General features: G+C 38.9%; 1 protein-coding gene across 2 annotated transcripts in view; it reads left to right on the top strand.

Moving 5' to 3' along the window:
• The first annotated feature begins 481 nt into the window (after window positions 1-481).
• LOC145265460 (uncharacterized) overlaps window positions 482-15796 on the top strand; it is a 317648-nt gene continuing 302333 nt past the window's right edge. For both annotated transcript variants that reach the window (XM_080121322.1, XM_080121323.1), the window contains exon 1: window positions 482-14829. In XM_080121322.1, the coding sequence (XP_079977448.1) occupies window positions 4656-14829 (10174 nt within the window). In that variant the 5' untranslated portion in view covers window positions 482-4655. The remainder of the gene's footprint in view (window positions 14830-15796) is intronic.

Here is a 15796-nt window from a genome sequence, read left to right on the forward strand (position 1 = left end):
TTGAGATGCCACCACTTATCAAGGCCCGGAAGCCACTCTGGGATAAGGCACGAGATGCCTTCAATAAGTTTCCAGATATTTTTTTGACAGGCATTTACAATTGTCGTAGACTCTTGAAGATTCAGCATGTTATTGCTATACATCTTATGAGATGATTGACTAATTTTTTGAAAGTGAAAATGAACAACTATAGCAGGAATTGGAATACATTCGGCTAAAACCGGATTGTCACCACTATTGAATTTCAAAAATGCAATCTGGACTTGAGGACATTTTAAAAGAACGCTATGCAATAAAATTCTTTTTTAAACTTGGAAGAATACCACAGAAATACCACAGAATACCACAGAAACGTATAAATGAAGAATTTCATGGATAAGGACCATCGTGTGGGAACTGTATACATAATTATTATTATTTTATTTTTTTTTTTTTTTTACACAGAGATCACCACTTATCAAGGCCCGGAAGCCACTCAGGGATAAGGGTTATTGCAAGTACATTACGTTAGTGAGGAGATTTGATGAAGTGTTTACTTAAGGGGGCGGTTCATTAGGAATTTGTTAACGTTAGACTTGAAGACATCCAAGTTGTAGTCCGGAGGGAAGCAGGCAGACGGAACAGAGTTCCACAGGCGTGCAGTTCTAAGAAAGAAGCTTTGTTCATGAAATCCGCGTTTTGATTTAGGCACAGATATAGAGTGGGGGAAATTTTTCACAGTGGATTCAGCTAGACGGGTGTTTTTCGTGAAAGATTGGCGAGGGGGGACCAGAGATTGGAGTTCAGACGAGCACCTGCCATGAAAATAACGATAAAACAAGGATAGGCTTGCAACGTCTCTTCTGTGGGAGAGGGGTTGCAGGGTAGAGAAAAGGGCATCCCCCACTAAACCACAAGTCTATTTTGTACTCTGCCAAGGCATGATAGGCTGTTTTTGGCAGCTCCTGCCCAGATATGGCAACAGTATTCCATCCTTGGCCGTACTTGGCTTTTATATAGATAGAGAATTGCATCAGTAGTGAGATATCTTCTGGAGCGGTAGAAGGATCCCACCATCTTTCCAGCGACCTTGGCAACAGACTTGATGTACGTGTTCCATTTCAGATCAGGAGTAAAGGTCAAACCCAGAAGCTTGTCAAAACACGGGGCCTCACCCAGACGAGAGCCATCCATCACAATTGATGCCAGCTGGGGATCAGAGCGTTGATATTTGCAAGGAAGATTTGCACAAAGTTTGTTCCAAGGGTGCTCCATCTTTGTCACAAACTATTTGACCAAGATGAGCTTCAAGGCACCCTATACCCACCCTATAGTCCAGACCTTGCTCCCTGTGACTTTTGGTTATTCCCTAAGCTCAAGGAAAATCTTAGAGGCTGTCGTTGTGAGACAATTGAGGAGATGAAAGAGGCTGTGACGAGGGTCATTGACATGCTCACACAAGAGGACTTTTATGGGGCCTTCCAGAACTGTGCAACAAGTGCATTGCAGCCGAAGGAGATTACTTTGAAGGAGAATAGTTTCATGTGTGTATTATCAATAAAAGTGCTCATACACAAAAAGTCTGGAAACTTATTTGAGGCACCTCGTAGATGGAGAGACAAAATGATCAGTAATGGTGGAACCTGGGTAGAGCTAGATTATTTAAGAGGTCGGCTCAATAGGAACTTATTCACGTTTGTTGAAGATGACCATGCTATAGTTAGCTGGGAACCAGCCACACAGTATTGTGTTCCACTGATGGACAGTTCTAGGAAAGAAACTCTGGAATTTTTGCTTAGTTTTAAGCACGGATAGTGAGGGAAGTTGTTGGCGGCTGTTGTAGCTAGACGCGTATTTGTTGCGAACGTTTTACTGGGAGGGACCATAGATTGGCGCTCAGTCGAGCACCTACCATAACAGTAAGGATAGAGCAGAGACAGATTCGCAACCTTTCTTTTGTGAGAAAGAGAAAGTAAGGAAGCAATGTAATTAATGCGTCAAAGACGTAGCAATTCAAGGCGCATTTGGAAAGGTGCTAGACTGCTGGTGGACTACCGTATCCGCTTTTGTGTCAATTTTTATTACCTTTTTTTCTACATGGCAACTGAAGCATGCTTGTTTTATTTTTTATTTACTTTTGTAAAAAATTTTTACTTGAATTTAGTAAATATGGATGGGAATTACATTAACATCCACAGTTTAAAGATTTCAAAATATTTTTTTCGAATTTCGCACGGTTGGAATATTATAAACAAGTTAACCATTTGAATCTTATAAAAAAAATAAATAAAAAAAAAAAAAGAAAAAAATGGTTGGCATCCAATCAGGGATCGTGCGTAATTCCTTTTTCTTCTCCACATAATTAATTTTAATTTACCTAACGACACCTTTTTTTCCAACCTCCTTTTCCTTCCGTTTCTTTTCTCTAACATCGTCTTTTTCTTTCACTTTCTCTCCTCCCATTTTTTTTCTCTTCCTCCTTTCTCTTTCTTTCTCTTCGCTTCTTTATTATCTTTCCTGCTTTCTTTCTTCCATTTCACCCGTCTCTTATTCTTCGTCTTCACCCCCCTCTCTCTCTCCTTATCTATCTTATTTTAGTCGTTTTCCCTTATTATAAACTCTTTACATTTCTCTCTCCTACTTTCTCTACCCTCTTCTCCCTCTCTTTCTTCTATTTTCTTTCTCTGCTACTCTTTCTTATTCAAATATATTACCTATCTCTACTCTTTATCATCTCTCTCTCTCTCTCATACTTCTAATTTCTCTATCTTATACCTTCTCTCTTTCTAATTTTCTTTTTTCTACTCGCCCGCTTTCTCCCTCTCTTCCATGCCCTCTCCTTCTCTCTACTTTTCTATTTTCTTCCACTCCTCTTTCTCCTCTATTCTTTCTTCTCCTCTCTTTTTTTCTCTTAAATATATCCCCTATCTCTACTCTCTCCCCCCTTGTCAACTTAGTTGACCTGTGTTCATTCATGTGTTGATTTCAAGAGGGGGGGGGGGAGAAATGCGAGGTTATAGGTGGAAAAGAAAGACGTGTAAAAATAAAAAAAAGGGAAGGGTGATATAATAAATGAAATAACTTCTAAAAACTAATAATACTCAACACTTTTGTATATTGTATTTTAATTTCATTATATGAAATGTGAAACTTTTAAAAGTCAAGAAACCTACAGGAGTTAAGTTGAAAGAAAGCCGACCTGTTGCGTCTGCGCTGCCTCTCCCCTCCCTTCATTATCGGATAGTAGTTTGCGACCCTCGGTATTATTATTTTACTTTTCTTTCGCTGAAACTATTTACCTACAACAGCTCCGTCTATTTCCTTTTTGATTTCTTTCTTTATTATCCGCGTTGTTCTCCTGTCCGTTCTTGTTACCCACCCGACAAAAAAGACAACCGCTTGTGTGCACTCACTCTTTTTCTATCTCTGTAAAACTCCGTCACTCTGAGTGTGTGCGTGCGCGCGCGCCTGGAGGACCTCACCCGTCAAACCGACAAAAAAAATAAAATAAAATAAAAAATAGAAATAGAAAAAGAGAAGCGCGCACCGACATTTTTGACTGGTTTAAAAGAACGAAAAGAAAACGGGGTGGGTGGGGCTAAAGTAGAAGGTGTTGAATATATCGACGTAATAACAGTTGTCATTTTACAAACGTAGAGTCGTCCACTAAGAAGCAAGACGACGTCAGTGCTGTTAAAAAAACCAACGTAATCTGAGAGAGAGAGAAATTAAGGCGAAAAGTAACCTCTCGCAAACCTAGATTTTTATTATAAGGCAAAAATTGTTATTTGCAGAAACTGCAAATGAGGAGGAACGACCTTTTAAAATTCCACCCACATGATTTTTTTGTTTTTATGTGGGTATAAAAGCTATAGTTTGATATTTGTCCACAGTCTACCTTCATTACTTGGGATTCGGATCTCTCAGAGGGTTTTTTGCGCGGCCTGCTTCGTACCCATCTCTCCACAGCTAGCTTCAAATCGAGACGTTTTGTTTTACGGAAAAAGTTAAAATAATTTTTTAAAAATACAGTTAAAAAGAAGAAGAAAAGAAACATCTTATATATCTTTAAAAAAAAAAAAAATGAAGCACAGGCTACTGATGAATTTTACAAAAACTAAAGTTGGAAAAATCAAACACAAAAGGATCTTTTAATTATTTACCTGGGACGACGATATGAAAGCTTAAAAACAACAACAAAAACAACAACCACCTGTGGAGTTAAATTACAAAAAAAAAAAAAAAAAAAAAAAGAACAAAAAAGCCGAATTCCTTAAAAAAAATAATAAACAAAAAAAAGAAACTGACTGACTGCTTAAAAACTAAAAAAAAAAAAGTTACTGTCAGTGTCAGTCTAACGAGGTTACTAAAACTCAATAATTTGAAATATGAGGTATGTTTTTATTTCTTTTTTTATGATTTAAATTACTTTATCTTATACAAACATCATAAGACATTACAGCTTTTTATTTCCTCTTCACATTTTTTTAAGTGTATATCTATTAGTATATTCATATTCTTTAATTTACTTCTTGGAAAAAAAAATATCGTTTTAAAATTCTGATTTTCTTTTATATTTTTTATTCATGTTTTGTTTGTAAAGAAAAAAGTACACACACTTAAAAACGTGACTTTTTTTTTCAAAGTTGTAAAAAAAAAAAAAAAAACCTGTCAAAATGAGTTTTCCTTCAAATCGAAGTCGGCATGTTTTGTCCCCGTCTTCTTCATCACATTCATATACAAGGGTCAGCATGCGGCCGAATCTCTCTTGGTCGACAATCCGAGAGGAATCGAGCGCTGATTTACTGTCTTCAGAGGACAATGATAAAAAGGATCGGTTAAACCGCTTGAAAAAACTCGAAAGATTGAAGGAGCGTCGATACATGGACTACCAAAGTCTTAAACGCCGTGGAAGTTCGAAAGAATACAGCGAACGATTCCAGCGAGATTGTGAAGAATTCAATAAACTAAGATACCGGCAGGTACATCACACACCGAACTCCTTTACAATATCTCATCAGCAAAGATCTGCTTCAGTTAGCGACTTAAGTAGTCGGAGACTACACAGCAGTCGATATGGTGCTAATTACTCCTTTCTTCGGGGCAACCAAGACGATGGGCAAACCTTGTCCCCTACAGGTAGCATCAGTTCGATCGTAACTTTAGACGATAACTACATGTACGGGTCAGGTTACCCAACAGAAGACCTGTGGCGACCCCGAAGCCGCACCAGCTCTTTTTCAACCAGGGATAGAATGGCTTATTATGGACTCTCTCATTCTCATGACATGGAAGATAGTCTTTTTGATGATGTTTCTTCTGAATACGGCTATTCAAGTTACGTACCCCAAAGGCGAGCATTTTCTAGTTGTGTCACACCCAGGATGTATTCTGGTATTATGACACCGACCGCCCAGAGCGCAGATGCTATGGCCACTTATGAAAGAATGAACCAGCTCTCGGAAAGGCTCAGATTGCTTCAAAGTGAACGGGTCCAGCTAGATCAGCGTTCTTCTGTGGATCACTCCAGCTCACAGACGAGAAGTCGTCTCTCGAGTTTTGACAATACAGAATCAGCCACTGCATCATCGGTTCATAGTAGGTTTAACCAGACTAGCCAACAAATTCTACCCCAGAGTCCAACTGACCATTCCATTCCTGCATGGTCGCAAAGAGTTAGCCTTCTGCTTTCCGCACAACAGCATGAAGTTCCCTTTTCACCATCTGATGCGAACTACAGGAGCAGCCATGTTGGGCATGGGTCTCACTATACGGATTCTTTCTCCAGAAATAGTCCTGACATTGTAGATTCCATGCACTCTACTGAGGAAGCTAACATTCATAGCTATCATGGCTTAAATCAGAGTCACAGCCCGACTGTTAGAAGTAGTGTTTTATCAAGATCCTTTGTTTATCACAGACCGGAGAGTTCCAGTACACCAATATCAACAACAACAACATCTGCAATGGGACATGATAGAGTCGATGTTCAGTCTCCAGGTCATCTTTCCTCGGCAGGTAGTGGTACACATTTTGACCCCACCAGTCCAATTAGTCCGAGTCATAGCTATAAAGATCGCCATGAATTTCCGACCAGCCCATCTAGGTATAAAACCAGCATCAGAGATGTTAACCAAAATGCAAACTTAGATCCGTCAACAAACAGTTTTTCCAGGACAGAATATTCAACTCGTGTCTTTAAGGATGACCGACAAAGATTAATTGATGACAATACGGTTGATAACTTTAGTAGAACTACAAACCCATCTCACTTTACTTCTGATATGTCACCAAGTCCAGTTAGTCCAGACTTTCATAAGAATGTCTTTGGAGTCCGCGAGAGGAGATATGTTGTAACTCATGGACAGCAACAGGAACCTCAACTCTCTGGTCAAGATGATGTCAGTGATTCAGGAGTTGAAAGTTCCAGTGATGTCGGCAGAGTCTCAACTAGTGTGAGCACTGATTCGATTTCAAAATTTATGGTGAGTGCTTCAAAACCATCAGAGTCTAGAGGGAAAGCTAAATTTGAAATTTCTCTTGAACCGTCAGCTCAAAGCGAGGTAAATTCTGAGCTATCAACCAATGTTTCAACTCCACATGCTTCAGTCGAAGCTGATAAATATATTTCAAGCAAAAATATTGATGTAAGTCGTAAAGAAAAGATGGTTGAAGTTGAAAACCCTGCATTGACAAAAATGGCAACAATGAATCTTGAAATTTCTCAACCAAAAACGAGTGGTATTAGTCATCTGCCAGAAGATAAAACTCTATTTGAGCCAAATAAAACAGACTCTGAGATAAAAGAAAATGCCACTTCTACTACCACTATTGTCAAAACCGCTGATACTTATTCAACACAAATGAAGGAACAACTTCCTGGAATCGATGTCCAGAGTTTCAAATCCACAGACCCCATAAAAGACACAAAATCTCAAGTTTCCATTTCCACCAATACAGTCTCAGAGACAGTTCCTTTCGATAAAGAAACAGAGAGAATTGAAATTCACTCTAAAAGACCCAATGAGAAGTATATGGATAATGTCTCTGAAATTCTTTCGTCAACTCAGAAAGAAACATCAATGATTTCAAAAACTATCTCTAATAAAATGGAGTCAGATGACGTTTCTGCAGAAAAGAGTGTTGGAGAATCTCATCCTGAAGAAGCAGTGTGTGGAAATGGTTCGTTGGATGTAACAGAATCGAGAAACCAGGACATTTCAGATCAGAATGGTGTTACATCAAAAAAGAAAAAGTCTAAAAAAAAGAAAAAGAATGGAGTTGATACGGTGTCGGTGTCGACAACAGAAGAAATTTCTGTTTCAACTGTGGAATCTTCTGTTGACCTTCGACCCGATTCCACTGGATTGGATGGTGAAAAGAGCCAACAAAAAGTTTCTGTTTCCAGTAAACTGTTAACCAAAAGTGAATCAGATAATTTGGAAAAAGCAGCCAATTTGCCAATGGAAACTTTCACTTCTCCGACTCCACAGTCTTCTAATGAAATGGTAATCTCAAAAATGGAAGATGTTTCAGATATTTACCAAAATGGTACAAAAGGTGATTTCAGTGGAATCGATTTGGGTTCCAGTGTAGATTACAAAGAAACGGTAAAGCAACAAGATAGGAGACTAAAAAATATATCTTTGAATGTTGATGCCAATTCAAAAATTCCAGAAACGGTTGTTCAAACAACAACAAAAACGGATGTGGAAATGGATAAATCAGTGGTGGCATCAGACGTTGATCCAATTTTTCATCAAAATCAAATCGTCATAACCCCAAGCAAAGTACCACTGCTTGAGAGAGAAGATGGTTGTTTCCAGACGGAAAATATTCAATCAAAGTCTCCACAAAATGAAAATCTGAAAACTAAAACAGGTTCGACAAAATCATCCAAATTGGATAACACTGTCACTGTCTCTGAGAAGGAACTCCAAACATCAAATGGAACAGCCAAAGTAACTCTCGTCAAAACAGAACAGCTAATGGATGCTACGCGGAAAAGTGTGGAAAAGCTACAATCTGGAGATCTAAATTCTTTGGAAAATGAAACCAAAGCGATAAAACCAACCCCAGTTTCTACAAAATTAACCAGCACTAGCTTTCAAGCCTCCTCTTCGGTTGATAACCTCTTAATAGAAGAACCTTCCAAAATGAAAGGAAACCCTTCAGCTATATATGAAGATATTTCTACAAAAACGGTAGTGCAGGAAACTATTGAGCCTGAATATCCAGTTACAGATTCTCCAATGAAAGGAATACCCTCAGAAAACGACAAAAGTGGGATGAAAAAAGAAAAAAGTAAAAAGAAGAAAAAGAATTCCTCGAAAAATGGAAAGAAAGATGACAAAATCGATTCTTCAGTTAAAGAATCAGTTCAAATAATTACGAAAGACACAGCTGAAGTTTCTCCAAGTAAACCCGATTCATTTTCTGCCGTGTTTCCTAGTCAGCAAGAGGTTAATATATCTGATATAACACCTCAAACTGGTTTACCTGAAAAGATAGTTGTCACCTCTCTGACGAAAACAACTGTCTCCAAAATGTCAGAATCACCCGAAGAATACGATGTGAAATCGGTTTCTGCAGAGTTACCTGGACAGACGCCACAACTAAAAGAATTTAGTCAGGGTAACATGGTTGATAAAACAGCTTCAACGGACAAGATTGCTGGTTCCAAAATGGCTCAAAGAATTCCTGATGAATTGGGTGACTATAAAATCAAGTCATTTTCTGCAGAATTTCCCAGACAATCAACAGAACTTAGCAAAGATGGCGAAATTACTAGCAGTGTGACCACCATAACTAAAACTACCTCAATCGAGGTTGAATCTAGTTTTGATAAAGGTAAAGAGTTAGCTACAAAGAAATTGCAAAATGCTAAACTTAGTGACCAAGTCGATAATTCAAACGAAGATCCACATGCAAAAATATTGACCTCAACAGAAAAATCTCAAAGACCTAAAGAACTAGATATCTCATCAATCCCTACAGAACAGACCGAAAATTCCAAAGACTCTTCTGAAACCAGTTTCTTTGGTAGAGTTGCCTCAACATTAAAAAACACCTTCTCAAAACTGTCTCCAGAGATTCCTGAAAAATCTGAATTTGCAGTCCATTCCATTGCTGATTTTTCTGCAGATTCTTCTACTTCGGTTGACCCACTTGAAAATTCAAAAGACCAGGCACCATATAACACCACTAACTCAGTGGTCACAATGTTGAGTGAACCTCAGGCATACAATACCAAGTCAGTCACAGGGAAACTCCTGGAAAAACATGAAGATCCTAAACTAGTTACATCTCCAGAACAAGGTGATACGTTCGGTAAAGTGACCACAATGACAACTACTAAAACGGTTGAATATAAAACGTCTGAGATTCCTGAAGAATACAATTTGCAGAAATTTTCTGCAGAATTACCCGGAGGTGTGAAAGTATCTCAACAAACAGTGCCCATGAAAGATAACGTTGCTGATAAGGTAGGGACAATTACCGAAATAACTGGTTCAAAAATGTCTCCTGGAATGTCTGAGAGACCTAGAGAATACCAACCTCATTCTGTTTCTGTTCAGTCTCCTGGTCAAATAAAATCACCAACCCAGATAGAATTCAGCCAAGGTTCACTTGCTGATAAATCAGCCCCAACAGTGAAAGTACCTAGTTATAAAATGATTCCAGGAATGTCTGATAAACCTAAAAATTACCAAAGTCACTCGGTTTCTGCTGAATTCCCTGGTGAAATTAAACCATCCACTCAGACAGAATTCAACCAGGATGACCTTACTGATAAAGTTGTGACTACAACTGTAACTTCTGTTCACAAGATGGTTCCTGAAATGTCTAATACTCCTGTAGAATTGAAAACGCCATCCTTGTCTGTTAATTTGTCTGTTCAGGTACCTAATTCTAAAGAACCCAGAAATGAAGAACCAGCTACTATTTCAACTGAAATTGTTACTACCACTGAGACTATTGTTGAAAAAGTATTGCCAGGTATTTCCAATTCCAAAAAGCAACTATGCAATGTGCCCGCATCAGAATCACTCAAAGAAACTGCAGGCATTCAACAGGGTGATCTGTTCGGTAAGGAGATGATAACTATGAAAGATGTTGCCTACAAGAAAGACAGTACAGATTTGGAGAAGCCTGTAGACTTGAAGGCCGAGACAATCTCAGTTGAAATTCCAGAACATCAGTTAGATTTGAAAAAAGCTAAAGAGAGTACTACATCTAAAGTTAATGAAAGAAACCCTGACGAATCTAAAAGCAACTCAGTTCAAACAAAAGCAATGAAACAAACAAAGGAACAATTTGAAAAAGATAAACCGGGTTTCCTTGATAAAGTAACCCCGACTGTTAACAGACCTTACACTAAGAAATCTGAAGAATTGCCAGAATTAATGAAAGAATCTTTAACTATCGACCAAAATACTACTAATATGCCAAGCAATGATAAAACTTCTTATACATGTATTAGTGAAAGTGATGTTTTACCAAAAACAGCAGCCAAAATGCACAAACCTATAGAAGATGGTGACCAGGAAAATGAAGGTGTAAGTCTCGGAAAAGACTGTTTACATAATGATAATTCTACAAGAGTAGCCCCAGAATTAACCGAGTCAAGGAAGTTGCAACCCATTTTTGCCAGCAATTCACAACAGACTGATGGGAAAGATGTACATGTTGTTCAAACAACTCGAGTAACAGAGGTAAATAGTGTGCAATCTAATTCCATGGAGATTCCCATCACTGGAACGGATGTTAAACTTGTTGCATCAACACCTGAGACAAGTTTAACTGAAAAGGACTTTGTCACGTCTATAACTAAAACAACCATTTCACAAGTATCAGAAGTTCCAGAAGAATACAATTGGCAAAAAATATCTACCAGAGTAGAAGAACAAGACATGGCTGATACGGTAAAATCAATTAGCAAAGCAACTGGAATCAAAATGCCTACCGGAACATCTGAGAGGCCTGAAACATACCAAACTCGCTCTGTTTCTGTCGAGTTTCCTGGTCAAATAAAATCACCCACACAGACAGAATTCAGCCAAGGTACCCTAGCTGATAAAGTGGCCCCAAAAGTGAAAGTACCTAGTTACAAAATGGCTCCAAGAATGTCTGAGAGGCCTGAAGAATACCAACCTCATTCGGTTTCTGTCGAGTTTCCTGGTCAAATAAAATCACCTACCCAGACAGAATTCAGCCAAGGTACCTTTGCTGATAAAATGGCTCCAACAGTGAAAGTACCTAGTTACAAAATGGCTCCAGGAATGTTCCAGAGGCCTGAAGAATATCAACCGCATTCGGTTTCTGTCGAGTTTCCTGGTCAAATAAAATCACCTACTCAGACAGAATTCAGCCAAGGTACCCTTGCTGATAAAATGGCTCCAACAGTGAAAGTACCTAGTTACAAAATGGCTCCAGGAAAGTCCGAGAGGCCTGAAGAATATCAACCGCATTCAGTTTCTGTCGAGTTTCCTGGTCAAATAAAATCACCTACCCAGACAGAATTCAGCCAAGGTACCCTTGCTGATAAAGTGGCCCCAACAGTAAAAGTACCTAGTTACAAAATGGCTCCAGGAATGTCTGGGAGGCCTGAGGAATATCAACCTCATTCGGTTTCTGCAGAGTTTCCTGGTCAAATAAAATCACCCACAAAGACTGAATTCAGCCAAGGTACCTTCGCTGATAAAATGGCTCCAACAGTGAAAGTACCTAGTTACAAAATGGCTCCGGGAATGTCCGAGAGGCCTGAAGAATACCAACCGCATTCAGTTTCTGTCGAGTTACCTGGTCAAATAAAATCACCTACTCAGACAGAATTCAGCCAAGGTACCCTTGCTGATAAAATGGCTCCAACAGTGAAAGTACCTAGTTACAAAATGGCTCCAAGAACGTCCGAGAGGCCTGAAGAATATCAACCGCATTCGGTTTCTGTCGAGTTTCCTGGTCAAATAAAATCACCTACCCAGACAGAATTCAGCCAAGGTACCTTTGCTGATAAAATGGCTCCAACAGTGAAAGTACCTAGTTACAAAATGGCTCCAGGAATGTCCGAGAGGCCTGAAGAATATCAACCGCATTCAGTTTCTGTCGAGTTTCCTGGTCAAATAAAATCACCTACTCAGACAGAATTCAGCCAAGGTACCCTTGCTGATAAAATGGCTCCAACAGTGAAAGTACCTAGTTACAAAATGGCTACAGGAATGTCTGAGAGGCCTGAAGAATATCAACCGCATTCAGTTTCTGTCGAGTTTCCTGGTCAAATAAAATCACCTACACAGACAGAATTTAGCCAAGGTACCCTTGCTGATAAAGTGGCCCCAACAGTGAAAGTACCTAGTTACAAAATGGCTACAGGAATGTCTGAGAGGCCTGAAGAATATCAACCTCATACGGTTTCTGTTGAGTTTCCTGGTCAAATAAAATCACCTACCCAGACAGAATTCAGCCAAGGTACCCTTGCTGACAAAATGGCTCCAACAGTGACAGTACCTAGTTACAAAATGGCTCCAGGAATGTCCGAAAGACCTGAAGAATACCAACCGCAATTGGTTTCTGTCGAGTTTCCTGGTCAAATAAAATCACCTACCCAGACAGAATTCAGCCAAGGTACCCTTGCTGATAAAATGGCTCCAACAGTGAAAGTACCTAGTTACAAAATTGCTCCAGGAATGTCCGAGAGGCCTGAAGAATACCAACCTCATTCAGTTTCTGTCGAGTTTCCTGGTCAAATACAATCACCTACCCAGACAGAATTCAGCCAAGGTACCCTTGCTGATAAAGTGGCCCCAACAGTAAAAGTATCTAGTTACAAAATGGCTCCTGGAATATCCGAGAGGCCTGAAGAATACCAACCTCATTCAGTTTCTGTCGAGTTTCCCGGTCAAATAAAATCTCCCACTCGAACAGAATTCAGCCAAGGTACCCTTGCTGATAAAGTTGTTACTACAACTGTGTCTTCAGGCTACAAAAGCGTGCCTTCAATGTCCGAGTTGATGGTAGAACCAAAAGTCATGTCCATGTATGAAGAATTTCCTGGACATGTTAGCGGTCTTAAACCAGATCAGTCACTGACTCATGTTTCCCAAATTTCATACAAGACTGTTTTGGAAAAAGATATTAATGCCCCTTTTAATAACAATGATACTACATCAAATGTTTCATCGATTTCAAGTGGAGAGCATCCTGATGCAAAAACTACATCTTTCGAAACCTCACACTTAGCTTTGGAGAAACCTGTCACCATTATTAAAAAATCGATGAATTTAATGAATTCTTCAAGAACTCAAGAACCTGAAACCTCTTTGTCTCAACATGACCCCAAATATGTTTTATCAAATTCTACAGAACTCCAAGAAAATTTGAAGAACTTTGGAACTGATGCTGCCACCTTAAGTTCTGATTTTTTGACAACATCAGTAGAACCAGCAACCCTGACCCGGTCAGATATTGTCAAAAACAGTAAAACAGGTGATGCCAGTGTAGAAAAAAGCCACAAAAACATTTCCTTCCCCCTTTCGATTGACAAAGTGGAAAAATCTGGTGACAGGAGTTCACACCCACAACAAACAGAAAATGAAGGTCGATTTATGAGTGGAGGACCAGAAGCTATGGTACTAGCTTCACCAAAAATGCTTGAGCATGCTGGCGTCTTATCGGAAGATGCTGTTGCTCCCTTGAAGAGCAAACCCGTACATCCGGATAAGCCTGTTCTAAGAAAACTCTCTGGGCATGACTTACTTGTGTCTGATATTCAGAAAACCCGAAAACCATCTTTGAAACTGGTTGCGCCAGACTGTACATTGCTGCAGACAAAGTTTGAAACAGATGGATGGAAACCAAAAGTTAAATCCCCGACAACAACAGGTGCTACCATTGTCCAAGCACCAAACAATGATGCTAATACGCAGGCAATAATTTCTGAAAATATCTCAGTTTCGCCTCCTGTTCCTCCTAAGCGTAGGTCTCGAGAATTTCGAAGTATGTCTGTAGAGAGTACAAGTAGTGACTTACCAAGCCCCACTAGCCCTCTAGATTCTAAAATTGCAGCTGATCCTCAAATCACCTCTCCACAACCCCAGGTACCAAAACGTAAAAACAGAAAAGGTAGCAAAACTGATCGCAGTTCCGTGTCCCCTGACCCTTCGGGGGCAACAGATGCAAATGTTTCTCTTGATCTGGATCGTTCTAGGCCTATTTCGCACCCAGGTTTTCGTGTGCCTGATCCTGATCAAGATACGGATGTATTCAAAGACTCTTCTCATCTTCCGTCATCTCATCTTAGCAATGAAAACAGAGAGAAGATGATTGCAGGTGAAAGCGCAGACCCTTTAAACAAATCACCTCATACTTCAGTCACTTCTGAAATCCAAATGAGATCTCCCAAAGTCAACCAACCACCTCCATCGGACCATACAGACTCTGTCTTTGTCAACACACCCAGTCCAGATGACCCGCCGTTTGAACGTACTTTATCTTCCGACAGATCTCGGACTATGCCCTTGAATCGGAAAAAAATAAACCGACGTTCCCATGACAATAATGATAGCGACAGCGACGAAAAACTAAAGTCCCAATTGTCCCCGACTACTCGTTGGAAGTCAGCCGAGATTTTAAAAGGCAACCCAGCAAAAACAGAAACCCCTCCGAAAAACACTGGCCTTAATCGAGTGAAGAGCACTTCAATAAAGTTGCTCTCAAAGTTACAGCCCAAATCGAAGAAGGCAAAAAGTCCTGGTCCGACCAACGATGAGGGAAAGCCTGATGATGCTCACCCAGATGAGAGTTCAGGACATGGAGCGACTCGAGAGTATCCAAATGTTGAGAAATATCCAGGTAATCCTAATCAGTCTTTAGACTTTCTCCCTAACGAAACTTGTGAGTCTAGTATTGGTTCCCTGAAGGATAATATATTTATTAAGAATGATCTATTGTCAAGGCAGTTGATGAGTAAAAGCAGTTCTTCTGGTAATAAAGATCTCCAGTCAACGCATTTGTCCCCAGCATCACAGGAGAAACGGTTGCGGCCTGTGCGTAGTAAAAAAATGCAGCTGTTTCACAAGCAGCTTTTAGGTCAATCAGAAGATGAACTGTAAATAGTCTATGAATAATTTTTGGGGTGCTTATTTAAAACTAAACTTCTTTTCAAAACAAAAATGCAGAAAAGTATTTAAATGACTTTATGATGTATGTTACCACTATGTAACAAAGATGTCATATTCCAAAAATTACATAAATTGATCAAGTGTTTTTTTGTTGTTGTTTTTTTTTTTTCAACTAAGAAAATCAAATTTTATGTAGTAATGATACATTATATTTTGATCTGCAATATTTTATAAATAAGGGGGAGACAATTCAATTCAATCAGAATGACCACAAAACGATTATATATATATATATATATATATATATATATATATAAAGAACTACTTGATCAATTTACATAACTTTTGGAATGTGATATCTTCGTTCCATGATGCGTACCTACATTATATAGTTTTTTTTTTTGTAATCTAGTTTTTTAATAGGTTTAATTTTAAATAAGCACCATATTTTTTTAATAGAAAACCATAACAATGTGTTAAAATAAAATTTATTTTAATCTGAGCTTTCGAAAATTAAATTTTTCCTTATCAAAGAGAAATGTTTTTTCTTTTCCTTTTTCATTGTCCGATGTTAGCCACACCACGTGACATTACAGGATTGTTCTTTATTACAACAGGAAGTCCACTTTGACATCAGGCAATGAAAAAGAAAAGAAAACATTTCTCTCTGACAAGAAAAATTTTAATTTTTGAAATCT

This window comes from Euprymna scolopes, chromosome 40, assembly GCF_053919585.1.
Source record: "Euprymna scolopes isolate OS-2025 chromosome 40, ASM5391958v1, whole genome shotgun sequence".
NCBI lineage: Eukaryota > Metazoa > Mollusca > Cephalopoda > Sepiida > Sepiolidae > Euprymna > Euprymna scolopes.